General features: G+C 49.7%; 1 protein-coding gene across 1 annotated transcript; it reads right to left on the bottom strand.

Annotated features, from left to right (window-relative positions):
- Positions 1-18,592: 18,592 nt before the first annotated feature.
- On the bottom strand, positions 18,593-24,297 carry CLDN19 (claudin 19). Its single transcript, XM_060623793.3, has 5 exons — positions 22,798-24,297; positions 21,610-21,774; positions 21,416-21,500; positions 19,481-19,633; positions 18,593-18,726 (listed from the first exon to the last, which is right to left on the bottom strand). Exons 1-5 carry the CDS (start codon positions 23,018-23,020, stop codon positions 18,678-18,680), a joined length of 675 nt encoding a protein of 224 aa, XP_060479776.1. The 5' UTR covers positions 23,021-24,297; the 3' UTR covers positions 18,593-18,677.
- Between the last annotated feature and the right edge of the window lie 3,519 nt (positions 24,298-27,816).

The following is a 27,816-nucleotide window of genomic DNA, read 5'->3' as shown; positions in this document are numbered from 1 at the left end:
CCCTTTCCAGAATGTGCTCAGAATTCACACAACCAAGATTGCATTGTACTGGTGCTTTTAATTTTAGGGGACTGGTGAAACAAGGCAGGAAAATAATATCAAGTAAGCTAGTATCTTTCAAACTCCTTCCAAACTTAGGAGCAACTTTTTTTTTTTTTTTTTTTGGCCTGCTGTAAAAAAATATTCACTGCTGGCAAGAATGCAGTGGAACAGATTTGAATACTGCTGATGGTTGTAAGATGTATTTTTTGTAATTACATACTTAGGACGTGTTATAATGTTATCATGGAAATTACAACACCAACAATACTGGTTAAATATCCAATACAGGTATTCCTCACTTTTTCAAAAGTTAACATTATATACTACGTTGCCTTTAGGAATCATGTACATTATTACTTGTTTTTGCTAGCAAAGAAATCTGAAAAGAATTTTCGCTTTATGAAAATAGCATTCAGTGTTTGTTTTGCTGCAGTGAGCTGTTAACAGAGGGCAATGCACACTGAGCAAGAGTGGTGCCACCAAGTTCCTTTCCTAGAAACTACACTCAGCATCAAGCTCCCATAGCGTGGAAGAAAGTTTCCTGCAGTGTGGTCTTGATGCCAATGTTGCAAACAAAATTGCTTATGCATTTTTTCATGTGTGTTTGTCTTGGGTCCTGTTGCCCAGCACCTTATGAATGCCTTTGCCATATGTAAGAATTAGATAGCCTGTGAGTCTCTAAGGCAACCCAGAGAACGTATTTTTTTCTCCAGCTAGGATGAAGGTTGAGTGGCCGATCTGGCAGTCAGATGGCACAAGCATGAGACTTGGGAGAGGTCAGCACTTTGCTAGGCGGGAGTAGGGTTCTTCAGAAGCAGCGGTTTCCTCATCTGACAACTCTGCTTTAGTTTTTGAGCCTGGTGCTCCAGCCTTTAACAATTACAAGTATCTCCTATCCCTTTATAAGAATTATTTATGTGGCTGTAGCAGAGAGATCACAGAAGAGTGGTAAGAAATTAGGTACCAAAAATGAATGAGGTGGGGTGCCTGGCTGACTCCATTGTCAGAGCATGCAACTCTTGATCTTGGGGCTGTGAGTTTGATCCCCACATTAGGTGTAAAGATAGCTTAGAAATAGTCTTTGGGGCATCTGGGCGTCTCAGTTAAGTGTCTGACTTCCGGCTCATTATTTCACAGTTTGTGGGTTTGAGCTCCACGTCTCTGTGCTGACAGCTCAAAACCTGGAGCCTGCTTTGGATTCTGTGTCTCCCTCTCTCTGCCCCTGCCCCACTCGCACTGTCTCATATAATCTAAACATTTAAGAAAAAGTTTTCTTAGAAATGGCAGTGGTGTGATATAGAAGAAAGCCTACCAAGAACCCTGATGCTTCAGGTTTCAGGAGGAAGGAAAGACACTGAAAGGGCTCTAAGGGAAGTTTAATTTAGAGGCAGAGTAAGAAAGTGAATCAGAAGAGGCTGGGGACCAAGTTTCAGAAGGCACAGTTGAAGGTTTGGGAAGTGAAGCAGCATGGGTCAGATTTGGAGCTGGTGAAAGCTAATGGAAATTGAGTAAGTGCTGACTGGAGTAAGCTTGAACATCTGCTTAAGCGACAGGTAAACCAGAAAGTGTCACGTGACTGGCTTCATGCTGAGGTTTTGCTAGCCGAAGGGTTAGTCTGATCTGTCATGGTTAGTTGACTTGTGGCTGGGGAAGGAGCAGTCTTCTGGAACTCTCCCTTCTCTGAGTAGTGCTCTGTAGGTAGAGGAGGTTGTATACCTTCAATCTGGCTGCTGTAAAGTTTACAAATAGTACAAAAGTGAATAGAAGGTTAGCTTGAACCATATTCACACCTTGAGTGATGTTTTAGTGCATCTTACAGGTTTGGGCAGTTAGCTCTATAGTCCTTCTGCCCTGTAATTCTGTCTAGGCTGAGGAGCTGGTGATGGAGTTACCTGGATTATTTTTAAGGAGAATGATTTTTATTTTAGAAATCATACTCTGGGGCAAGAAAAAGTGATCAGAAAAGAAATGGCCAATTTGGTCATTATTGCAGGAGTCCAGATAAACAATGAGACCTGTATCATAGTTACAGCAATTGGAAAGAAGGTCAAATTTGAAATGTTTTCAGAAATGGGAGTTGAGATCTAGGTGACTAGTTGAATGTAGGGATGAAGAAGTCCAGCATGATGGCAGAATGTTGATACATACAAATGACAAATGGTGTCATTTGCTAGAATAGAGAATGCACAAAGGGGAGACGTCTTTTGAGTTTATGTGGTGTTTGAGGTGCCTATGTATGCAGCATCCATGGGGAGTATACAGGAAGCAGATTTGGAGCTAAGGAGTGAGGTATAGGTGGAGTTGAAGGACACTCATCCAGCGGCCATTGAAAGCTGTGGTTGTGGATGAAATTCCATCACTCTAGAGCATCTGTGGGGAACAGAAGGTGGAGGCCCAAACTTTTGGAATAAGGTCAAGATATAAAAGCAAAGGCCAGAAAGATATGTGGAAATTCCAGAAAGGGAGGACCTCACAGAATCCTAGAGAACAAAATAGGAAATGACTCGTTTGCCATTACTCCAAAGAGGTTCAAAAAGGTAAATGTGGAAAAGTGTGCATTGTGCTTCACAACAAGGAGACAAGTCATGAGAGCAGTTGTGGAAATGTAGGGGTGGGCAGCAGGTTGAAGGGCTGTTGCTCCCACAGCCTGCCTTCCATCTCAGTAACAACTAGCCCATCCCTCCAGGTCCCAGCCAAAACCCTCAATCCTGATTTCCTTTTTGTTTTTTTTTTCCTCATCTCCTACCCTGACATGGGTCAAGGCCTCCACCTTTCTGCTATAGTTCATTTTAAAAGTCTATCAGCCAGAGTCACATTGCTAACTCTCCAGCGGTTTCCAGTCTTACTTGTGCAGAAGCTGGCCTGGTATGGAAAACTTCACAATGTACCCCAGCCTGTCTTCCACTTTCTCAGCTCTCCCCCTGGTTTATGCCAACCTCATAGGCAGCTTTTTCCAGAGAAACTCCCAATTTCTAGGCTTTTCCCTCTTGATGGGGAAGACAGTTTCCCCATTTAACTAAATGGCTTTCTTATTATGTTCTTTCAAGTCTAAAAAGCCTTCTCTGACCATTGTTTTAAAATAGCAGCCTCTCCCCTCCCCATGGCCAGATCTCCCAGCTTCCTTACCTTGCTTGGTTTTTCTCCAGTGCATTTCCTCATCTGCTAATTCTATATTTGTTTGTTCTTTGTGTTTGAGATTTTTGTTCTGTTTACTGCTGCTGTATCCCAGCATTTACAATAGGACTGAAAGTAAAAGCTCAAAAAATATATATTGAAGTGGGATAAGGAATGTGAAGGCTGCTGGTGAAAGGGCAAATTTGACCATCTAATTTACATATTAGCCAGATAGGATGCTCTTGAGTGGAGGGTTGTGGTTCTTAGTTACACTGGCCTGAAAGGACTACCTTGAGCAACATGGACGTTCTGGTCCCTCTAAAGATAAGTTGGAGGGGGGCGCCTAGGTCACTCACTCAGTTGGGTGTTCAACTTCAGCTAAGGTCATGATCTCACAGTTCGTGAGTTTGAGCCCCATGTCAAGCTCTGTACTGACAGTTCAGAGCCTGGAGCCTGCTTCGGATTCTGTCTCCCTCTCTCTTTGCCCCTCCCCTGCTCCCACTGTCTCACTCTGTTCTCAAAAAATGTATAAATTGAAGGGAAAGTGTTTTTTGTTTTTTTTTTAAATGAGGGGACATGTTTATGAGGGGGAGAGGAGCCAACCAAGAAGACAGCTTTAAGATTATAAAGCCTTATGTACAATAAAATGCCTTATTTTATCCTGTGCATAATGTAATTTGTCAAAAATCATTTGAGCCAATAGGAAGGAAAGTGGTTTAGAGTCAGAATACCTGAGTTCCAGTTCTTTCAGTGAAACTTGACCTTCCAGAGCCTCAGCATGGAGCTACTATGTAAGAGTCAGTCCTGAACTTTGAAATCGCTCTCAAAATAAGATCTATGGACCATCCACAAGAATATGAACAGATTTTCTTGGATCCCACCTTCAAACTGCCTAGTCCAAAGGTAGGGGAGGAGCCTCAGAATGAGCATTTTATATCTTTAGAGATAACAAGAATTACTTCCTGAAATTCTGGTGAGGATTGGGTGAGAGTAAAATAGAAACGTCTGACATTTTGTTAGTGCTCAGTAAATGTTGGTTGTTCCTGTTAAAGGAACATCGTAAGGGTCAAGTGAGATAATAGTTGTGAACTTTGTAAGCTGAAAGTGATGGACATGGGAATGTGACTTGTAGACCTCTGACTATAGGAAACAGAAAAGACCCAACATGCTTTGCTTTGAAATCTACCATGTTTGCCCCGGGGCCATAATTCCCCAGGGTTTCCAAGCAAGGGAGTGACCGGGCAGAGATTCTAAGGCAGACCTGACCTGTTCATGGAAGATAGGGCTCCTCTGACAGCTGACTTTGGCTCAAGAACTCCCCTGATGGCCTTGCTAAGTTTTCCATGATGGTCTAGGATGCTTCCACCTGATATTATTTCACTCAGGTCCTGTCTGATGGCTCTCTCCACTCCCCATTTTCTCTCACAGGTGTTTCCCTCATCCTTGCATGCTTAATCCTATATGGGGGTCTACTGCTTGAAGGACCCAGACTAAATGAGCATCATAGAAAAGTAAGGAGGAGAAAAGTAAGGATGATTCTGGGAACAGAATCTGAATTCTGGGAATTCAAAATCAGGGACAGTATGAAGCACCAGGAATCTGTCCCCCTCCCCTGACAACAAGTACACTGGCAGAATTCATTTGATGTAATTATTTTGGAACTGGATTCTTGAAGGCTTGAAACATTCAGGGAAGGCATAGATGGCAAAATGAGATTAATTTGGGGGAATTCAGCTCTTAGCTAAGCTTCGGCTACCCATCCCTCACCCAGCCCAGCCCCGTGGCAGGCGGTTGTGCACATGTTCTTCCTGGAGTAGCTTACAGGAGCCAGAGAGCAATGAGGAGTCTGTCCTCCAAATATGGGGGCTCTGTGTTCTGATTGTTCACTGCTGCTTCTGGTCAAGGAAACGTAGACCCAGGCCACAGCCATTACTGTTCTGTCTTCTCTCCCCATTAGTGTAAGTCCCTCCCCTCCAGCTAATGTAAATTTTAGGGAATATAAAAGGCTATTCCTCCCCCACTTGTTGATTTTAGTCTTTTCCCCTTTGAGGAGCCAGACATTAAAGGACAATCAAAAGTAACCAGTGTGTGGGGAAATTTTTAAAAAAGACATATATATATGCCCAGGGGAGGGCACAGGCTCAGATAAGAGCTAAAAAGACCTTAAATGTACACCTTAAAGTCTAAAGGGGCACCTAGGTGGCTCAGGTGGTTAAGCGTCCAACTAAGGTCCTGTTTTTAACAAAACTCCTAAAGCATATAAAGAAAATGGGAAATCTGGCCCATTCAAAGGAAAAAAGTAAAACCAGCAAACCATTTCTGAGAAAGATCTGATGGATGAACTACTAGACAAAGATTGTAAAACAACTATCTTAACAGATGCTCATAGAGCTAAAGGAAAATGTGGAGAAAATGAAAATGATATATGGGGACACCTGGGTGGCTCAGTTGAGTGTCTGACTGACTCAGGTCGTGATCTCACAATTCTGGAGTTAGAGCCCACTTAGGCTCCTCTAACCCCCGCCTCCCCACACCCCACCTCTGTCCTTCCCCTGCTTGCACTCCCTCTCTCTCTCAAGAATAACAAATATTTTAAAAATGTATGTGCAAAATGGAAATAATAGATGGAAAACATAAAAGTTCTATAGCTGAAAAGTATAACTGCAATGTAAAATTCACTAGAGACCTGCAAAGGCAAATTTGGGCATAAAGAATCCATGACCCTGAAGCTAGGACAATTGAAATTATTGAATCTGAAGAACAGGAAGAATAGGTTGAAGAAAAGTGAACAAAATCTAAGGGACCTGTGAGGTAACGCATCATGGGAGTCCCAGAAGGAGAGTGAAAAAAGGGTAGAGAATATTTAAAGAAGTAATGGCAGAAAATGTCCTAAATTTTATGAAAGACATGACTAGCGCTGTACAAAAAGTTTAATAGACTCCAAGGAGGATGAACTAAAGAAGGTCCACGCCAAGACCCGTTTTAATTCAAACTGTGGAAAGCTGGAGAGAATTTTGAGATTGGCAAGAAAGAAGCAACCATGTACAAGGGGAAGCCTCTGTAAGATTATAAGCAGGTTTTTCATCAGAAACTGAAAGTCGGAGAGCAGTGGGCTTGATACATTTAAAGTGCTAAGAGAAAAAACCATAGGGGCGCCTGGGTGGCGCAGTCGGTTAAGCGTCCGACTTCAGCCAGGTCACGATCTCGCGGTCCGTGAGTTCGAGCCCCGCGTCAGGCTCTGGGCTGATGGCTCGGAGCCTGGAGCCTGTTTCCGATTCTGTGTCTCCCTCTCTCTCTGCCCCTCCCCCGTTCATGCTCTGTCTCTCTCTGTCCCAAAAATAAATAAAAAACGTTGAAAAAAAAAAAAAAAACAACAAAACCATAAACGAAGAATCCTGTATCTGGAAAATTACAGAAACAAATTCTGTATGATTCCACATATGTGAGGTACTAGAGTCCAACTAGAGGAAAGAGTAGAATAGTGGTAATGGGGAGTGGTCGTTTAATGGATATAAGAGTTTCAGTTTTGTAAGATGGAAAGAGTTCTGGAGACAGGTGGTAGTGATGGTGGCCAGCAATATTAATGAACTTAATGTCACTGAATTGTATACTTTTTTAAAAAAACTTTTATGTTTATTATTATGTTTTTTGAGAGAGAATGAGAGTGGGAGAGGGTTAGGGAGACAGAATCCGAAGCAGGCTCCAGGCTCTGAGCTGTCAGCACAGACCCGACGCGGGGCTCGAACTCATGAACCACGAGATCATGACCTGAGCCACCCAGGTGCCCCTGAACTATATGCTTTAAAGTGGTTACGATGGTGAATTTTATGTGTCTTTTACCCCATTTAAAAATTTTGGAAAAAATGATGGGAAAGGTGTTGAATAAAGGTGTAAGGGCACATTGGAAACAAAACTGATTCTAGGGTCTTGCAGTCATTGTCAGTTTTATAGGAGAGAGGGCTTGTCCAAGGAAGAAAATCTTTACTGGAAACAACTGATATTTAAAGGCCATTTTGGGGGCGCCTGGGTGGCGCAGTCGGTTAAGCGTCCGACTTCAGCCAGGTCACGATCTCACGGTCCGTGAGTTCGAGCCCCGCGTCAGGCTCTGGGCTGATGGCTCAGAGCCTGGAGCCTGTTTCCGATTCTGTGTCTCCCTCTCTCTCTGTCCCTCCCCCGTTCATGCTCTGTCTCTCTCTGTCCCAAAAATAAATAAACGTTGAAAAAAAAAAAAAAAAAATTTAAAAAAAAAAAAAAAAAAAAAAAGGCCATTTTGGGGCGCCTGGGTGGCTCAGTCGGTTAAGCGTCCGACTTCGGCTCAGGTCATGATCTCGCGGTTCGTGAGTTCAAGCCCCGCGTCGGGCTCTGTGCTGACAGCTCAGAGCCTGGAGCCTGTTTCAGATTCTGTGTCTCCCTCTCTCTCTCTGACCCTCCCCCATTCATGCTCTGTCTCTCTCTGTCTCAAAAATAAATAAACGTTAAAAAAATAAAATAAAATAAAAAAAAATAAAGGCCATTTTATAAGGCTTTGTCATTTGAAGATCATCTTTTCCATTTTTGTAAGAATGTCATATAGCAAGGTTCATGTGCTCATTAGATGATTTTTGGAATGCGTAAATTAAAAACTTTTTTAAATGAAGTGGTATAATTTTAAACCAACTCCGGTAAATATTTTAATATCTAATGGTTCTTGTGTTAATTTGGATTGATCATGACCACTTTCACAGAAGTAAAAATGTTGTAAATTTTTAAAATATATTTTCTTAAGTTTTAAAGTTCTATTTATTTTGAGAGAGAGAGAGAGCATGCATGAGTAGGGGAGGGGCAGAGAGAACGAGCAGGCTCCACACAGAGCCCAGTGCAGGGCTCAATCCCACTACCTGTGAGATCATGACCTGAGCTGAAATCAAGAGTCTGACACTTAACTGACTGAGCCACCCAGACGCCCCGGTAATAATTTTTAAATGTTCTCTGAAAGTATATCGTAGCCCTTTGAAAAGATAACTCTGGACTTCCACTTGTGGTAATGTTGGACCACCTATTCTGTGGAAGACAGCTAAAAAGATTAGACAAAGTATATTCTAAAATCTTATCAAAAGCAACAAAATTTTGAGGGATTCCTAGACGAGGTTCAGGAAGAAGGTGGTCACGTAGCAAAATGATGTTCAAGGCTACTTTTTCCCTGGATATGTTTGCAAATCTGGAAGGCAACTTGAGAGGCCGAGTGCTGATCTGAAAGTATGTTTGCTGAGCTGGAAGAGGCAGTTGTACAGTGCTGGAGGGAAAAAAGTCCAGCCCCACCAACTGTGGGAACCCTTGTAAACTACCTTATGCTTTGAGTTGGGGACCTCCAACGGTTGTACGATAGTGGCTAATTAAACCAACCCTCATGTAGATTGCATTGCAACCTGACTTGGAGCCACGTGAGGACCCAGAAATCTCAAGTCTTGAATGGATAAACGTGATCCCGAATAGCTAGTGCCCCCAGGCACAAGTAAATACTATCTGAGGAAAATAATATAATCCTATCTTGAAGTTATTTCTGCACATATTTTACAGATGCCAAATCAAGTGCATATTCAAAGATAACTAGGTTTACAAGGAGACAAGGAACCATGAACAAGGTTGAAACACAATAGAAAAGGACCCACAGGAACCCCAGGTGCCAAAGATAACAGACACAGAATGTGAAGCAAACACGTTTACTATATTCGGTGGAGATAGAAGAAGTAACTTGAAAATTTTAGGTGTTGTGGGCTGAATTGTGTCACTCTCCCACTCAAATTCATATATTGAAGTCAACCTTCAATACCTCAGAATGTGACTATTTCTGCATAGAGTATTTAAACAGGTTATTAAGGTTACATGCGGTCATTGAGGTAGACATTAATCCAATGGGACTGGTCTCCTCAAAAAGAAGATCAGGACATGGGCATACACACAACTGAAGGACCATTGAAGAGACCAGAAGAAGACAGCCTTCTACAATTTCAGAAGAGAAACCTCAAAATGAAACTAACTCCGCGACACCTAGATCTTGATCTAGACTGCTAGCCTTCAGGAACGTGAGGAAGTAAATTTCTGTTGCTTACGCCACCCAGGCTGTGATACTTTCTTATGGAAATCCTCACAAACTGCAATAAAGAAGGGAACCAGAAACTGTATAATTAAACCAGCAGATTTTTAAAAAAATTAACCAGGTGGCAATCTGAGAACAGAAAAATACAATACCCACCCCAAAGAAATCAATAGATTTAGAAGCTGGTTAACGCAACTGAAGGTAGAATTCGTTAGCTGGGAGATAACTGAAGGAAACCATATATAATGAAGTACAGAGAATTTAAAGACTGGAAAGTAGAGAAGAAAGGTAAGAGAGAATAGAGTAAGAAAATCAAGCAGGCTATGACTGAAGCCACAGAAGAAAGGAAGAAGAGAATTAAAGAGAGAATGTCTGAGACTTAGGGATAATTAGGGGGAAGGAGACACCAAAAGAAAGTCAAGTCCAAAACCTACTTAAAATACCCACATCTACACATCAATAACAGTACCACAGTTTTTAGATGACAAAAGAGGAGTCAGGAGGAAAAAAAAATTACTTTGAAAGGGATGATACTAAAGCTGACATCTGATTTCTCAACAGAAAGACTGGGTGCCTTAAAACTGTGGAATGCTATCTTCAGTGATCTGAAAGAAAATACTTGCCAACCTAGGATTCCTATACACACTAGGATATGAAGGTAAAAAAAAAGACATTTTGAGGCAAAAATGGAGAGCATTGGCAAGCAAGCAGACGAGCAAAAGAAAATGATCCTGTTGGAATATTAGGAGATACAAAAGCAATGAAAACAAAGAAGTAAGTTCCAAACAAAGGTTGCCTACTTCTTTTGTTTGTTCCAGGCTCTGAGCCATCAGCCCAGAGCCCGACGCGGGGCTTGAACTCACCGACCGCGAGATGGTGACCTGAGCTGAAGTCGGACGCTTAACCGACTGAGCCACCCAGGCGCCCCTGTTTGTTTGTTTTTAAATTTACATCCAAGTTAGTTAGCATATAGTGCGCTAATGATTTCAGGAGTAGACGCCAGTGATTCATCCCCTACATGTAACTCCCAGTGCTCATCCCAAGTATCCTCCTTAATGCCCCTTACCCATTTAGCCCATCCCCCCACCCTCAGCCCCTCCAGCAACCCTCCATTTGTTCTCTATATTTAAGCATCTTATGTTTTGTCCCCCTCCCTGTTTTTATACTATTTTTGCTTTCCTTCCCTTATGTTCATCTGCTTTGTATCTTAAATTCCACATATGAGTAAAGTCATGATATTTGTCTTTCTCTAATTTCGCTTAGCATATACACTCTAGTTCCATCCTCATTGTTGCAAATGGCAAGATTTCTTCTTTTGATTGCCGAGTAATACTCCATTGTATATATATACCACATCTTTATCCATTCATCTGTCAATGGACATTGGGCTCTTTCCATACTTTGGCTATTGTTGATAGTGCTGCTATAAACATTCGGGTACATGTGCCCCTTCGAAACAGCACACCTGAATCCTTTGGATAAATACCTAGTAGTACAATCGCTGGGTGGTAGGGTAGTTCTATTTTTAATTTTTTGAGGAACCTCCATACTGTTTTCCAGAGTGACTGCACCAGTTTGCATTCCACCCAGCAGGGCAAAAGTGTTCTTCCTCCACATCCTTGTCAACATCTACTGTTGTCTGAGTTGTTAATTTTAGCCACTCTGACTGGTGTTAGGTGGTATCTCATTTGGTTTTGATTTGTATTTTGCTGATGATGAGTGATGTTGAGCATTTTTTCATGTGTCTGTTAGCCATCTGGATGTCTTCTTTGGAGAAGTGTCTATTCATGTCTTTTGCCCATTTCTTCGCTGGATTATTTGTTTTTTTGGGTGTTGAGTTTGTTAAGTTCTTTATAGATTTTGGATACTAACTCTATCTGCTATGTCATTTGCAAATATCTTTTCCCATTCTGTCAGTTGCCTTTTAGTTTCACTGATTGTTTCCTTCACTGTGCAGAAGCTTTTTATCTTGATGAGGTCCCAATAGTTCATTTTTGCTTTTGTTTCCCTTGCCTCCAGAGACGTGTTGAGTAAGAAGTTGCTGTGGCCGAGGTCAAAGAGGTTTTTGCCTGCTTTCTCTTCTAGGATTTTGATGGCTTCCTGTCTTACATTTAGGTTTCATCCATTTTGAGTTTATTTTTGTGTATGGTGTAAGAAAGTGGTCCAGGTTCAGTCTTCCGCCTGTCACTGTCCAGTTTTCCCAGTACCATTTGCTGAAGAGACTGTCTTTATTCCATTGGATATTCTTTCCTGCTTTGTCAAAGATCAGTTGGCCAACGTTTGTGGATCCACTTCTGGGTTCTCTATTCTGTTCCTTGATCTAAGTGTCTGTTTTTGTGCCAATACCATACTGTCTTTGTTTTTCTTTTTCAGGATTGCCTTGGCTATTCAGGGTCTTTTCTGGTTCCACGCAAATGTTAGGATTGTTTGTTCTAGCTTTGTGAAGAATGCTGGTGTTATTTTGGTAGGGATTGCATTGAATATGTAGATTTCTTTGGGTAGTATAGATTATTTTAATAATATTTGTTCTTTCAATCCACGAGCATGGAATATTTTTCCATTTTTTGGTGTCTTCAATTTCTTTCATAAGCTTTCTACAGTTTTCAGTGTGTAGATTTTTCACCTCTTTGGTTAGATTTATTCCTAGGTATTTTATGGTTTTTGGTGCAATTGTAAATAGGATTGATTCCTTGATTTCTCTTTCTGCTGCTTCATTATTGGTATACAGAAAGGCTGCCTACTTCTGGGGTGCATAGACACAAATGCTGCCTGCCACTAGAGGAAAGTAGAAAACCCTTTCAGGACCAGGATCTTGTGTTGATATGAAACAGAAGTCTGCTGCCTGTTGGGAGGGCAGGAAACTCACTCCCACCTAAGACCTAGCACCATTACAACGCAGAGGTCAGATGCTATGTGTGGAGGACAAAGCCCTATCCCCAAGGCTCAGGTGCACAGGGCCTGTCTATAACTAAGGCTGGATCAGGAGGAATGAGAAAACTCTCCTGCCACAAACATGAGCCTTGCATCATAAACAATGACAAGCTGCTGCTAGGAACCGGGCAAGGGTTTGGAGAGGGACTCCCTCTGTGGTGCAGGCATTCAGGGAGTGGTGAATGCTGAGGAACCCCAAAATACCCTGGTCACAAATTAAGCACAAGGCAGCAGCAACCCACTATCAGAAATGAGGAGTTGTGGGGCTCCTGGCTGGCTCAGTCAGTTAAGTGTTCGACTCTTGGTTTCGTCTCAGGTTGTGATTTCACGGTTCATGGGTTCGAGCCCTGCATCGGGCTCTGCTGATAGCATGGAACCTGCTTGGGATTCTGTTCCCTTCTCTCTCTGCCCCTCCCCTTCTCTCTCTCTCTCTCTCTCTCTCTCACACACACACACACACACACACACACACACAAATAAATAAATTGATATTAAAAAAAATTTTTTTTGAAAAAATAAAAAAAGAAGTGAGTTGCTCCAATGTGCTCATCAAATGACACAGCAGAAGAAAGAATTCTTGATGACAGGTCAGTAGAAATTATCTAAACTGAAACAGAAAACATGGAAACAGTAAAAGAGAGCAAAATATTTAAGAGCTGTGCCACAATATCAAGCAGGTAATTGAAGTGGCAGATGAAGACAGGAAAAATATGACACAAGAAATATTTTAAAAAATAACAGCCTTGGGGCGCCTGGGTGGCTCAGTTGGTTAAGCATCCGACTTCGGCTCAGGTCATGATCTCACGGTCCGTGAGTTCGAGCCCCGCGTCGGGCTCTGGGCTGACGACTCAGAGCCTGGAGCCTGTTTCAGATTCTGTGTCTCCCTCTCTCTCTGACCCTCCCCCGTTCATGCTCTGTCTCTCTCTGTCTCAAAAATAAATAAACATTAAAAAAATTAAAAAAAAAAGAAAAAAAATAACAGCCTAAATTTTTCCAAAATCAATATAATAAACCACAGATCCAGGAAGCTCAGAACACCCCCAAGCTGAATAAACACAAAGGAAAAAAACATACCCAGGCACTTCATAGTGAAACTTGGTGAAAACCAAAGGTTGAGAAAATCTTGAAAGCAACCAGAGAGAGAAAGAGGAACAAAAATGAGTAAAGCGAGCTTTTTATTTAAAATCTATGTAAGCTATGGGGCGCCTGGGTGACTTGGTTGGACATCTGACCCTTGATTTCGGCTAAGGTCATGATCCCAGGGGTGGCCCTGCCTTGGTCTGTACTGATCATGGAGCCTGCTTAGGATTCTCTCTCTCTCCCTCTGCCCCCCTCCACCCACCCACACTCTCTCTAAAATAAAAAATAAAAATAAAAACTGCATAAGCTAGAAGGCACTAGGATGACATCTATATAGTACTGAAAGGAGGAGAGTCAACCCTAAATTCTATACCCAGTGAAAACATCTTTCAAAAATGATGGCAAAACAGATTTTCGCTTGTCACCATAGGTGAGCCCAAAGCTTTCCAGCACCATCTTGGGAGGCATCTATGTTTGCGTAGGTTTTCAGGTACCTTCTGAGATCAGCATCTCTGTGTACTAGCTTTCCCTTAGACTTTTTTTTTTTAATCTTTCTATTTGAAATAATTTCAAATTTAAGAAAAAAGTTGCAAGAAGTATTTTAAGAACTCCAGTATGCCCTTCACTTACATTGTCCGATTAACATTATACCGCAGATATCTGCCTTGTAACCCTCTTCAGGTGTATCTATGCATATTTTTTTCTGATGCTTCATTACCCTCTTAGCACTTCAGTGTGTGTTTCCTAAAATACAAGGACACTGTCCTGCGAAACTACAGGAAACTATCAAATTCAGAAAACTAACTTTGAAATGGTACTACCATCTAAACCACAGACACCATTCAAATTTCACTAGTTGTCCCAAGAATGTCCTTTATAGGGGCGCCTGGGTGGCTCAGTTGGTTGAGCGTCCGACTTTGGCTCAGGTCATGATCTCGCGGTTTGTGAGTTCGAGCCCCACGTCGGGCTCTGTGCTGACGGCTCAGAGCCTGGAGTCTGCTTCAGATTCTGTGTGTGTCTCTCTCTTTCTGCCCCTCCCCCACTTACACTCTGTCTCTCTCTCCTTCAAAAATAAATAAACATTAATTAAAAAAAAAAAAAAAAAAGAATGTCCTTTATAGGTCCAGGATCCAATCCAGGATCACTCATTGCATTTAGTTGTAGTATCTCTTCAATCTCCTCAGTCTTTTCTTGTCTTTCATCATGTGGACAGTTTTGAAGAGTGCAGGCAGTTACTTTGGATTTTTCGGTCTTGTCGGAAGTAGGTTCAGTTTGTTCACCTTTAGCAGGAATATCACAGAAATGATGCTGTGTTCTCAGTGCATTGTATCAAGGGATGCACAATTTTGACTTGCCCCATTACACTTACTAGTTAATAAATTATATTAGTTGTCATTTCACTGTAGACCTTTTTTTCCATTTATTTAATTATTCACATCAATATGGACTAGCAGATTCCTATTTTTTTTTATTTAAAAAAAATTTTTTTAATGTTTTATTTATTTTTGACAGAGAGAGAGAGAGAGAGAGAGAGAGAGAGAGAATGAGCGGGGGAGGGGGAGAGAGAGAGGGAGACACAGAATCTGAAGCAGGCTCCAGGCTCTGAGCTGTCAGCACAGAGCCCGACGCGGGGCTCCAACTCACAGACCACGAGATCATGACCTGAGCTGAAGTCAGACGCTCAACCAACTGAGCCACCCAGGCGCCCCTAGCAGATTCCTATTTTTATTCACTGAATTCAAATCCATTACTACTATTATTTTGATGCTCAAATTGTCGCGGATAAAGCAAATAGAAATCCCTTTAATCTGGCTTCTGTATCCTTTGGACATGTCTCCATTATTCCTTGAACACTTTCTTACTTTCTGGGACATCAAGATTCTCCAGGCTTACTTTGAACTTTCTTTACCCCAGTCCTCAAATCAGCCATTTCTCCATGGAGCCTTGATATCTATTATCAGAGAGTGGTATTCAGAAATCAAAGTGTGTATGCCTTGCGACTGGGATGGCATTGCCTCTAGGCTTTTCTAGGGGATAGAACTCAGACATACATACATATGTATTTCACACACATGTACATACAGGTATGCAACTATAGCCATTTTGATATTTATCTAAATATATTAAAAGCCAGGTGTTCATCTAGATACCCCCATTTCCAATCCAGTACCATAAGATTTATTCAAATCTTCCCCATTTCCATCTTCATAAATCGATCCTCTGCCAGTGAGAAAGGAGCCTGGCTCCCATCATCTTCAGTATGTTTATTATTTGTTCGGTCCCTTTATACGTAACTCATCCTCGAACCTGGAAGCCATGGACAACTCGGCTTCGTGGTGACTAAGTGGGCCACCGTGTGGACAAAAGGGAGTGCTTCTCGGATTTTGACTTGGTGATTCCATAGCATTGTGTCAGCCCTTTGATGCCCTTTGAAGAATTCTTTACCCTTTCCCCAACATTTTTAGCTGTTTTGAACAGGGGCGTTGTCAACAATAAAACGGTAGTGTTCTGTAAATTGAGCCAAATATTATTTTAATGTGCTCTATGAGGAGAAAAAGTCTGGAAGCACTACTTTGGGTTGTTACCCGTTCATTTCCAGTTTTGCTGGATCAGGTTTAGCTGTGGCTTCCTATAATCTTGCCAACTCTAGACGAAATCATAAATTGAACTGCGTTCATTGTATCTGGTAGTCAAACCATGGAAGAGACCAACACACCCCACGGCTCTTCCCTCACGAGCCTAGATCAGTGCTTCCCAAATTTCAGTGTGCACCCAAACCACCCGGAGATCTCATGAAAATGCAGAGCACGTTACCCAGTCTGGGGTGGAGCCTGAGAGTCTAACAGAGTCCGGGGTTAGCAAGTCTCTAGAGTATTCCTCACCCTTACTCCAGGGGTCAGTGAGGGGTGATTAAATTGTTCAACCAGCAAAACTTACAGGTATGTTCAGCTTTTTTTTTTTTTCACTTGCAAACGTACACACAAACAGAGCAGAGTGAACCCCGAAGCATCACTGGCATTTACCAAACTTCCCCTGCCCCTGACCTTTCTGTTTTTGGACTATTTGAAAGCAAATCCAGCCATTTTATCATTTCAGTGTACGCCTCTAAGAGAGCAAAATTAAAAACACACACACACACAACCCCGTGTCATTATCACACAAAATTAACAATACACACAACACAAAACATCATTCCTTGACATCACCTAATACTCAGTCCATATCCATGTTCTCGGATGCAGGCAACGGATGGGTCCCCGGGTCAGCTCCTCCGGTGCCCCAGGCTCACTCCCCTAAGCTGAACACCTTCGGTTGCCATGCTCCTTCGGCTTTCCTCACCAGCAGAGAGCACAGGTCCTCCGCAAACCGTATCTTATGGCCTGCCAGTTTCATTCTTGGGAGAACTCTGCTAATAAGCCTTAGCAAAATCTTTAGGATCGCGTCCTTTGACCCCCTTCCTGGGGCTCTGCCAGGTCCTCTAGCCCTGAGGCTGGGACAGTAAACAGCAGCCCGGTCAGGAGGCCTGGAAAGTTGGCCCTGCCTTAAGTTGGCAGCCCGGGTGACCTTGATGTAGACGTTTGAGAAAGGTTGCTTCGGGAGAGGCCTGAGGGATCAGGCTTCCCAAACTCTCCCAGCCTTATAGCCCTCTAACTTTCCCCAGACATCTACCCATTGCTAGGATCCCACTGTGCTGTTAATCGGTGTATTGGGCTCTGTGCGTGGATTACCTCTCCCCTCTCCAACCCCTGGCTATAGGCAGAAAGGACATGCCTTCACAAAGGACCAGAGTGAAGCTTGTTCCTGCAGCTGTCAGCCCCCCACCCCCCACTCACTGGCATGCAGCTCGTCTCTCTTGCAGCCCATCCCCGAAACTCACGGGGAACAGCCCGCACATTTCCATCCCAACGTTTTCCTACCATATCCCAAGCCTCTGGTGGACCGTGAGCCTCAAGAGAATACACATGGTTTCCTGGCCAAGTGCCTTGTGTCCAGAGAGCAAGGGCTGCCAAATCCTCGGCTGCGGACAGGAGAGAGGTCCTGGGGAACCGGGAGAGGTGGCACGTCTGGGCCCCACATCCCACCCTGCTCAGCCAGTGCCCGTGACAGGAGCCCTCACACACTCAATTTCCGGGTTCCAAAGTTGGTGTCGGTTGGGGCTCTTTTGGCTATAGGTGACAGAAGTCAAAATTGTTTCGGCAAAAAGGCGGTATTTATTGGGAAGGTGTGGGAATCTCCATGGAGCAGCCCAGACGCAGGAAAGGCGGAGGGAGACAGGGCTTCCTCTCATCTTTCTTCGGCAGGTCCCCTCCGAGTGGCGAGAAATGTGGGCCCGACAGCCCCGAGCTTCAGGCCTCACCGAGGTGCCCACACAGCGCAGTCCCTTAGGAGCTGCCTGAACTCAGTGCCAGGTCTACCCTAGGCCGATTCCGTCTGGATGCCCGGGGTGGAACCTGGGCACCGGGTCCCCGGGTGACTTGAAAGCAGGCAGGAAGTGCTGCATTATAGCTTCCAGCCCCCAGACAGACGTGTCTTTCTCATTCATAACTCGAGAGCCGGGACTCTAAACCCGTGCAGGGTCAGCTGCCCACCCCTCTCGCCAGAGGCTGCAGGCGACGGCCTCTCTTGAGGCAGCCTGTGGATGCCCAGCAGCTGCCTGCCCAGGGCCCTGCGCCCATAATCCCACAGCTCCTCCGCCGCTTGCTCTTTTCCTCCCATCCCCGACCCCCAGGGAGCGTGCCCGCCATCATCTTGTCAGACTTCCTTCAGGCCAAGCTTGGGGGAGAAGGCTGGGCTGCATCCTTGGGCTTTGGTGACTTGATGAGAGAGGTGGTCACAAGACAGGCGTCGGAGGAAGCCAGACAGCTGGCAGAGGAGGGCAGGGGGAAGGCAGAGGACAGTTATGGTCAGCTCTTTCCAGATGGCAGAGGGCAGTGGCCACTCAGAGACTCTGTTTGGGGTGGGTGAGGCCCGAGCACGAGGTGAGGTGCCGATCTGGGTGAATTTTCCCTATCTCCCTCTGAGGACATTTCCCCCTTCTATACTAACATGGTATCTGTACTTCAAGACCAAAAGCCCCTCCAGGCTGGCTCACACACTTCTGCATGAGGACAGGACTCCAGCCACAGTCCCAGGCAGCCTCAGACCACCTCTCCCTACTCTGGCTCCTACAATGTCCCCTCATTCTGGCTCTGAGGTCAGAGCCAGGCTGGGGAGTTTCCTGGAGCCCTGATCAGCACCGGATGTGCTATGTAACCCACCCTGGAGGTCTGTCTCCCCATCTGTATGTGCAAGGACCCAGGGACCCATCGTAGCCATGCCAGGGACAGATCGAAGGACACCACACTCAAGACTGGATGTTCACTTCTCTTTCCAAAAAATACCAAACACACAGTCTAGGTGTGGCAGGGGGACAGTCGGGCTGGGGACCTGGACATTACACACCCAGGGGGCCCTTGGCGGAGGCGGACAATTTAACAACTGGTCTGAAAGTCAAAAGAGAGGAGAGCTGGTTAGTGGGGTGAGCAACAGGGCAGGGCAGGGGCTGTGGGGTTCAGGCCTAGGAGCAGGGACTGGCCAGTGTGGTCAGACCTGGGCCCTCACAGCAGCCCAACCGGGGGCCCATTCCTGGGAGCGGGGGGTTGTGGGGGAAGGGCACATTCTGGCCTGGCCTTGTGTGTGGATGTGCACGTGGTGCTGGATCTACTGGAAGAGCCTGAGACCTGAACTCAAGGACAGCGGGCCGAGCACGTCTCTTGGTCTTTCTGAACCGTTTCCTCATGTGTAACATGGGGACATTCATCATCCTGGCACTGCCCCCTTCGTGGGGTTGCTGTGAGGAACCTGTCAGCCTGGGAAGGGGACAGACTGTAGCCACCCCAGGTCACGGGGCACCAAGGTCCACCTTTGTGGCCGTGTCCCCGGGGCCGGCACAGCGTAGGCCCTCACGTAGCCCTGCAATGAGTAAATAGCGGCCCGTGAAAGTGACGACATCTGGGCTGGAAACGTGCTGGTGCCCGTGCGTGGTGCAGACGGGTCCCTGCCTGTACCTGGACGTGCACGTGCACCTGCGGGCTGAGTCCTGCCTCTGGCCGCCCTCTGTCTGGTTCTGAGTCTTAGAGTGCAGGGTGGGCGCCTACGTGGGGACAAGCTGCTCAGTGCAGCTCGGGGATGCGCTGTGCCCTACTGGCCCCGCCCAGGGTGGCGCAGGGGACGGCAGAGTGCAGGGCTCAGACGTACTCTCGTGCAGCAGCCGAGGGGCCCGGCCGGTAGGGCTGCGGGCTGCTGTTGGTTCTCTCGGGCTCCGGGCATGTGCAGCAGAGGAAGGAGCCCCCCAGCATGGCCAGGCCGGCGGAGGCCCAGCCCACGAACAGGGCCGAGCCGAACTCGTACCTGCAAGAGGTAGGGAGGATGCCTTCAGGGGTGGCTGCAGGCCCGCCCTGTCCCGGGGCTCCCCCCTCCCAAGGGGCGTGCAGGGTGTGGGGAGCTGAGATCAGGGGCCTCCCAAGCCTCCCCAGTCTCTCTGGATAAGTTCAGATGAATGCCCCCCATTCCCCCTCACCGACATCACCCAGCACAGCCGCATCACCCAGCGTGACCCAGGCCCAGGGCGGCCCGCTCTGTGTGCGTACTCAGGCCCCTTTCCTCATCTGGCCGGAGGAGGGCGTCCAGGGGAGCCGCCGAGTGCCACGGGGAGGAGCAGGGCAATCCCTGCCATCTTTCTCTTGGTCACCCTCTGACCCACAGAACTCCCAGCCTGGGCTCCCTGCTCTCCTCTGGGGCGCGCGGGCCCCTCCACCTAGTGCCCCGTGTCTCCCGCCTCCTGGCCTCTCTGCAGCGCCCCCAGGACTCCCCGCCTCCATGCTTTTGCCTGAGGTGCCCCCCTCCTGGAGGGACCCTGTCTGTGACTCCTGTGCTCCGCTCCTCTGCCTTAAGGGCCCACTTCAGATGCCACCTCCTCCCAGGGTCTTTCCCTGACCCCTTGTGCCTGACCCTGACTCTCACTGGATGGCCATTCAGCCCCCAGGGCTTGCCCGAGCTGAAGGGAGGGCCTGGAGGGCAGAGAGCGTGGGATTCCTCCGTTCCTCCGCGGCTCAGCACAGGGCCAGCATACTGGGTGCCTTGGGAAATGTTGAAGGGATAAGGAACGAGTGCCAGGCTGGTGTCTGTCTCTGAGCTGAGCTGCCTGTTGCTTGGAGATCTTTGTGGCTGGAACTGCCAGCCCCAGGGAACAAGCCCCATGCCTGAGGTCTCCTTTTTCTCCCTCACCACACCTCTGCCTTCTCCAGGGAGCCTTCCAGACTGCAACATCCCCAGCATCTTTTCCTATTCTTCCTCCACTCCGGGGCCCAAGGTCTTTTGGGACGTCTGGGGTGGAGACTGTCCCATTCTCTACTGTGGCAAGCTGAGATGGGAGGTTGGAGCCAGGTGGGCCCAGGCTTTTCACAGAGCCCCCTCTTCCGCCCTCATGCCCTCGGCCTTACTAGTCCTGGTCATGCTAGCTCCTAAATATCTCTGAATGTATTTTTCACTGCTAGCCTCTAGCCCCAAGGCCTGCTCCAGACCTTTGCACTTTACTGGTCTTATCTCCTCCCCACCAACGTTGCATGCCACAGCCAGGATTGTTGGCTGCCTTCCGCCCCAGGATGGGGATCCAAATCTTCCTATGGCCGTAAGGTCCCCCCACATCTGCCCTTACCACTTCTCCAGTCTCCATCTCCCAGCCCAAAGCACCTGCTGCCTTCTGCGGGAATCACAGTAACGGGGTTGCTGAGTGCTCTCCAGGGCCCTGGCATTGTGCTAAGTCCTCTCCGCGGTATCTCACTGAGCCCTCACAACCACGTGTGAGCTGGGTCCTTGGGTCCCAGCTCCATTTTACAGGGAGGAGACCAGGCTCAGGAAGATAAAGGAACTTGCGTTTTCACACAGCAAGCACACACAGAGCTGGGATTTAAACCTGGATCCGGGTTGCTTAGCCCCTGGAGCGCCCTCCACAGGCCTCCTGCCCCTTCAGAGGGCCCAGCCACACCCTGCCTGGCTCCCCGCTCCAGAGCTTCTCAGTGGCGACACCCAGTGCTCATCCCCTGTTTCTCCCTCCAGGTGCCCTGCTGGACAAAGGCAGTGGAGCTGGAGGCCCAGCTTGTCCCCTGGTCCAAGCCGTGCCCTGGCACTCACCTGGCATTGATTGGTGTGCTGGGGTTGAAGAACTCCTGGGTCACCAGGGTGGCATACCACGAGACGGCTGTCAAAGTGCAGAGGCCTAAGGACAAAGGAGGGAGTGCTCAGCCCTTCTCTGGCCCCAGTCGGCCACCCAGAGTGGGGCCACCTGCCACGACCGAGATGGTGGAGAGGGAGCCAGGGACACTCACCTGCCAGGAGGAAAAGGGCACCCCCAGAGATGGCGATGCGGCTCTTGGCAATGGGGTTGCTGTCTCCAACCCGGGTGCACTTCATGCCAACCACACTGAGGACCATGGCCACAAAGCCCAGGAGCACGGCCACCACCATCAGGGCTCGGGCTGACTGGATGTGACCTGGACAGGGCGGGAGGGACTGAGTAGGTGGTCGGAGAAGAGGGGAGGGGGGGTAGGAGGAGCGGCAGGGTAGTTTGAGTTCTCTCGTCTGCTGCTCTTTGGCAGGTGGCCTCCCTTTGGGGCTTGGCCCACCTTCTCCCAAGCAGTACGGGTCAGTTCCTCCTGGGGCCTTGCAGATTCAGCAGAAGAAAGAACCAAGGGTGTCCGAGGCCCAGCTCGTCCCAGGTTGGCTCTCGGGCAGGGACGCCTTCTCTATCGGTCATTCTGCCTCCTGGTCACCTTCCCCTCTGCCCTCTGAGTCACCCACGGCAGGTATACACCTGCACCCAGGTCAGTCCTGGACCTCAGGCAGCTCAGGGGATCTGGGTCCCTGAAGGAGCCAGGTGATCTGCCTGGATGGGCATGGGGAAGGGGGGTCGTGTGATAGCTGCCCGACTCAGGCCTGTGGGGCCCTGGGCAGAGGGTGGGTGGGCTGGCCCTGAGCCAGGGACAGAGCTTCAGTGGCCCGTTTACAAGCCAACTTGTCAGGCTCAACCCCGCACCCCAGGAGAAGGAGAGGGACCTACGTGCCCAAACGCCATGTGCACAGGCCTGTGCGTAATGTGAGTCGGTGCACCCAGATGGGGGCATGTGTGTCTAGGTGCAGGCCTGGCACGAAGGTGTGTGCGCGCAGTGTGTCTGCATAGGGAGTATGGGGAGAAGCGGAAGGGAATGAGCCTCTTTGAATGCCACGCACCCCTCTCAGCTAACCCTGCCACAGTCCTGTACTCTCCTCTACAGATGAGGACAAGAGAACACAGAGAAGGGGTAGTGGCTCCTTTAAGGTGAGCTGGGATCGTGGCTGCCAGAGCCAGAGCCCCTGCCCTCCACGGAGCACCGGGCTGGCCTGGATTTTCTAAACACACAGGGATAGGGGCTGGAGAATGAGGCCCAGCGCAGGTGGCAGGCTGTGGGCAAGCCTCCTCCAGACTCCCCTCTTCCCCCACATCCCACCTCCCCCCACCCAGCCGGTGGGAGGCCTACCTTCCAGGGCGAGCAGGGAGTCGTAGAGTTTGCACTGCACCTGCCCTGTACTCTGGGAGGCACAGGACATCCAGAGCCCTTCGTAGAGGCCCACGGCCGTGATGATGGCGTCGCCCGCATACGAGGACTGCTTCCACTGTGGGAGGGCTGTGCTGGCGATGATGCCCACCCAGCCACCCAGGGCCAGGAAGTAGCCCAGGAGCTGGAGGCTTGAGTTGGCCATGGCCCAGGGGAGGGGAGGAGGGGGCTGGAGGTCCCAGGGCTCAGGGCCGGGCCAGGATCCCTGGGGAAGCTGGGGTCATGGCCAGGTGAGAGGAACAACTGGGTGGGGGGTGAGGGAGCGGCGAGTGGCCAGAGGCTGAGAAGGAGAGGTGGCAGCCCAGCAGCGGCAGCGGCAAAGGCAAAAGCTCTGGGCTCTAGAATGCAGGGGGAGGCCGAGGGGCCGGGAAGGCCAGGGGCCCGCCCACAGCAGCTGCCTGAGCCAGGGCAGGGTCCCCAGCAAAGCTCCTGCCAGCCCCCTGGGGGTGGAGGGTGGGGCCCTGGCCCAGGTGGGTGCCTCGGCCCCGCCTCCCAGGGAAAGAGAGGGGAGGGGCTGGGAGGAGTGACCCTGGTTGCCCTCAGGGCCTTCCTGCCGGGGAACCCCCTTTAGCAACCGTGCACATGTCCAACAATTTTAATTCCTGCCCCAGCACCAGCCCTGAGATGATGGACTTTGCTGTTGCTTGGCTGACCTGCCCCTTGGGTTTTCTGTCCTCTGTAGGACAGAAAGGAAATGGAATCCCACTTTGCGTCAGGTAAGACTAGAGTTAGACATCAGAGAGAACTTTCTGGAGAGGGCTCTGAGGCCAGATCCAGATGTGGAGAGACTGGGCTGGGGAGGGGATGTTGCGGAGAGGGAATCCCGGGTTCTGGGGGTAGGGGGGAATATGTATCAAAAACAGGGGAGGCCAGGCCAGGGAATATGCACTGTGGGGTCTGAGATCTGAAGGGGGCAGAAGGACCCCAACAAGGCTGGGCCAGACCTGGCTGCCAGCCAGCAAGGGGCCTGGTCGGGGAGGTGGGAGATAGGACTGACCTCCTGGCATCAGTCTGAAGGAAGGCAGACTGTTCAGCCCCGTTAATCCCCTTGCTGGCTGGTTTAGCAGCCCCTGTTGGGGCCGGAGGCACGGGGCCCTGGCCTCCAGCTCCAGAACAGCCTGGCGGGGAGCCGTGGCCTCTGCACATTCCTGGGGTTCAGGCTGCCCCTCCTAGCTCCCCACACCCTCCTCCTCTCTCCCATCCCAGCTCAGCCCTCTGGAACAGGGGAATGTTTAACTCTCCTCGAGCTCATTAGCAATCCCCTCACGTTCAGTTTGGCCCCGTGGGCACCGCCAGGCGTGGGTGCAGGGGGAATGCCACAATCTTGCTCCTACTCTGGCCAGCGCCCCGCCTCCTGGCCACCCCCTCCATCCCCAGCGGCCCACCTGCCTTTCCTGGACCGCACTGGGGGAAAGCAGGGTCCTGCCGTGGACCCCCCCACCCCCACCCGCAGGCTTCCTCCCCCACAGCCCGGCCCCCCTCCGCAGGGACTCGTCCCCAGCCTGCTCCCTCACATTCTTCACGTGGCTATGCAAACGAGAGGGTGCCAGGCACTGCGCAGACAATGGCTGCCCTGTGCACCCGCCCAGGGCGTGGGCCCCTGGTATGGCCTGCAGCTCCAGCAGCTGGGGGCAGGGGTGGGCGCTGCTGGCCTGCAGTTCCAAACCCCGGGCCCCCTCTGTGCCTGGACAGCCAGGGCCACGTGGATCCACGGACACAGAGACCTGCTTCCTGGGACACCCCGAGGGTCCCCAAACTCAAAGGGGGCCTAGAGCTGTTGTAGAGAAGTCAGGGTGGGTTGGGATCCCGTTTCTACCGCAGACAGTTCGGACACAGTATGATCCGGGGAAACAGAGGACATCGCCGGAGCCCAGAGCAGAGACTTCTGGGGATGAAGTGAGCATCCTTTCTGCGCCCAGAACCGTCTAGTCCTCAGGGCAGCTCTCTCCGCCCCAGTGGAGGCAGGCCCTCCACTGACAATGAGCCAAGGTGGAGAGGTAGCCTACCCTGGGCGAGGACGCAGCAGGTCTGTGCGCTAGAGCCACATGGACCCCACACCCCGCCTTTCTGAGGAGGACTCTGATCAATGAGGGGGCCGAGAGCCAAAGAGGGGAAGTGAGCCACTTAGGGTCACATAGCTGTCTCCAAGAGCAAAGTCTGGGGGTGCTGAGGCCTCGGATATATGGGGATGCCTATACACCCCTCCGTCCAGGGCATCCCTCCCTCCTACTGGGGACCCAGAGCCACTTTGTGGTCCAGAATGAGGCTCACCTCCCCTCTGAAGCTTTTCTGTGTAACCCTCCTCTTTGTTACTTGAGGTTTCAAGACTGCTCTACCAGAATGTTCTCTCCTACCCTGAGGGCCTTCCCTCACCAAGGTTCCAGCCTTTTGGAATCCAGATCCTGCTCCTGGGTGGGGTCCCCTGCTACGCCTGCAGTCCAGTGACTCCCAGGCCTGTGGGGAAAGCAGGAACACTCAGGGCCCCAACTCAACCTCCATCAGGAACTAATTAGAAACTGCCCTGGGGTGCCACATGTCCCTGCCTAAGTGCTTTCACTTAGGTTACAAGGCTTCTGGCTTTACCTCTGCCACCAAAAAGCTGTGGGACAGGCAAGTCCCTTAGCCCCTCTGAGATAAAATAGGGATAATAGCACTGGCCCTGTCTAGTTCATCATGGCGAGGGGGTGGGTGGGGGGGTCGCAGGGATCAAATCATAGGTAAAAGTACTTTTGGAAAACATAACATGCCTGAAGAAATGTGGCTAATGAAATCTCTTCTAAAAGACTCCCACCTGGGCGAGACCCCCATCCTCACCCCCCGCCTTTGCCCTCTCATCCTGGGCGGGGTTGGCTGCCTGTGGCTGGAGACCCACAGCCACGCTGTGCCCAGCAGTACCTGGCAGAGAGCCCTGCTTAGCAGATATGTGTTGATCATTGACTGGTTTGGGGATTAAAATGTTTCTGCCTTCCTCCTCGTGAAACACTGGAGCTGTTTCCCTGGCCCTCTCCCACTGCCAGCCAGGAGGGCCTGATTCATTCGGCTGCCATCCAGCACATCCTCAGCAGCCGCCACCTCAAGTGTTGGGGGCTCAGGAGGTGGTGCCGGTCTTCCCTGCCACCGAGACTCAGGCTGTCCTGTGGAAACACAGGCTGGGAATGGAGAGGACTTGCTTCCGGCCACACAACCAGGAAGTGAGGGGGTCCCCACACTTCACCCAGGGGCCGGGAGGGTGTCTCTGCAACTCGCGTGGCTGCTGGTGGTGCCCTCTCCTCCCCAAACAACGCTGAGCACAGGCTTTCTTTGATAACCTTGCCGAGAGTCCTGCCAGCGGCCTGGGGTGCCAGAGACCAGCTCCTTCCAGGTCTGTATCTCCCTCCCGTCGGCTGGGTTGTCTCCCATCCCTGCCGTCCCTTCATCTCAAGCAGACTTCTCGCCCGGGCTCGGCCAAGCAGTCACAGCCAGCACCCTGCCATCACCCCCCTGCTTCCTGGACAACCAGCCCTCGCTCCTAATTGCGTGCACCTTTCCTGGTTCTCTGGACGGTGAAAACATTTGGCCTTTCCTGGCAATCGGCTGTCTCTGTGTGGTTGGCATACAGTGAGATTGTATAAAGGTCATCATCTGCCTTACTGTGGAAACTTCTGGAGGACACCAGAATCAGGCCGATGTAGTTTTCTGTTCCGTTGGGTCTCCACTACATGCTAAGCATGGAGCATTCCTTCCTTACTCCTGTCAAACATCCTGGGTGGTAAGGGCCCTGGTCCCACGTTACTGGGGAGGACACGCACTCTGAGGTCGCACGACTCCCAGGGTGGAAGTGAGCTTCGCCCAGCCCAGCCTGTGGGCAAAGCTCATGCTCCATCAGTGTGTCCTCTCTCCCTATGGTGAGCGCGTCACCAAACAGGACACGACTGCCAGTGACTGGCGGAGCAGTGACTGCCCCTTGCCCTTGAGCACGGTCACACATGCGGCTGTGTCCCAGCTTAAGAGCAGCTGCTCCGCCACGTCACGTCTCCCGCCAGCTCATCCCGATGCCCCCACGTAGAGCTGAGCTCCTTCCTGAGAAGAGCTGTCTACACCCGCCATCCCCACTTCACTCTCTTCCCCTTCCTGCGAGGCGCTCTAGCCCACCTTTCATCCACACCGCCTCTCCAGAATGTGGCCAAGCTATCGCAGATCTCCACGTCACCTGGTCCCGAGTGGCTCCTCAGTTCCCATCCGCTCAGCCTCTCAGCAGCACTGCCACCTGCTCACCCCTCCTCTGGGAGCCACTGCCATCGGCCGCCCCGGGACGCCGTCCCTTTTGGTTCCCTTGCTCGCGGCTGGCCCCCCATCCTCTGTTGGGTCCCGCCGCCCCACCAGGCTCAGTCTTCTGCCTCTTCCTGTCTACGCTGACCTCAGCCTCCCTGCTTTGAACACCGTCCACGGCCGTGATGGTTCCCAAAGTTTTGGCCCCTCCCCCCTCCTCTCCCTAAACTGTCCAACCGCCTCATTGGCATTTCTGCTTCGAGGCCCAACAGGCTCTTTGAACTCCGTAACACTCGTAACACCGGGCTCCCGGTTCCATGCCCAGCGCCATCTCTCCACAGTCTCTCTGTCAGGGGGAAGTGGCTCCATTCTTCCAAGTGCTGGAAGCCTTCATGATGTTCCATGATGTTCCTCCTTCTCACACCACCCGACCCACCAGCAACTCCTGTGGGCTCTACTTCAAAAATGGGTCCGGAACCTGATCGCTTCCACCACCTTCACCGCCGGCACCCTGATCCACATTACCCTCCCCTCCCTGAGGACTGCCGCAGTCTCTTCATCTGGTCCTTGCCCCAAAGCCCCTTCTCCACATCCACCCTTCACTGAGGCCTTGGCAAGGTCAGCAGATGCTGTCACTCCTCCGAGGGCTTCTGTCTCACTGAGTCACGGCCCAAGCGTCCACAGTGACCGACG

Source organism: Panthera onca, chromosome C1, assembly GCF_046562875.1.
Source record: "Panthera onca isolate mPanOnc1 chromosome C1, mPanOnc1 haplotype 2, whole genome shotgun sequence".
Classification (NCBI taxonomy): Eukaryota; Metazoa; Chordata; class Mammalia; order Carnivora; family Felidae; genus Panthera; species Panthera onca.
The sequence above is the reverse complement of the archived record's forward strand: the minus strand, read 5'-3'. Positions and strand labels throughout refer to the sequence as shown.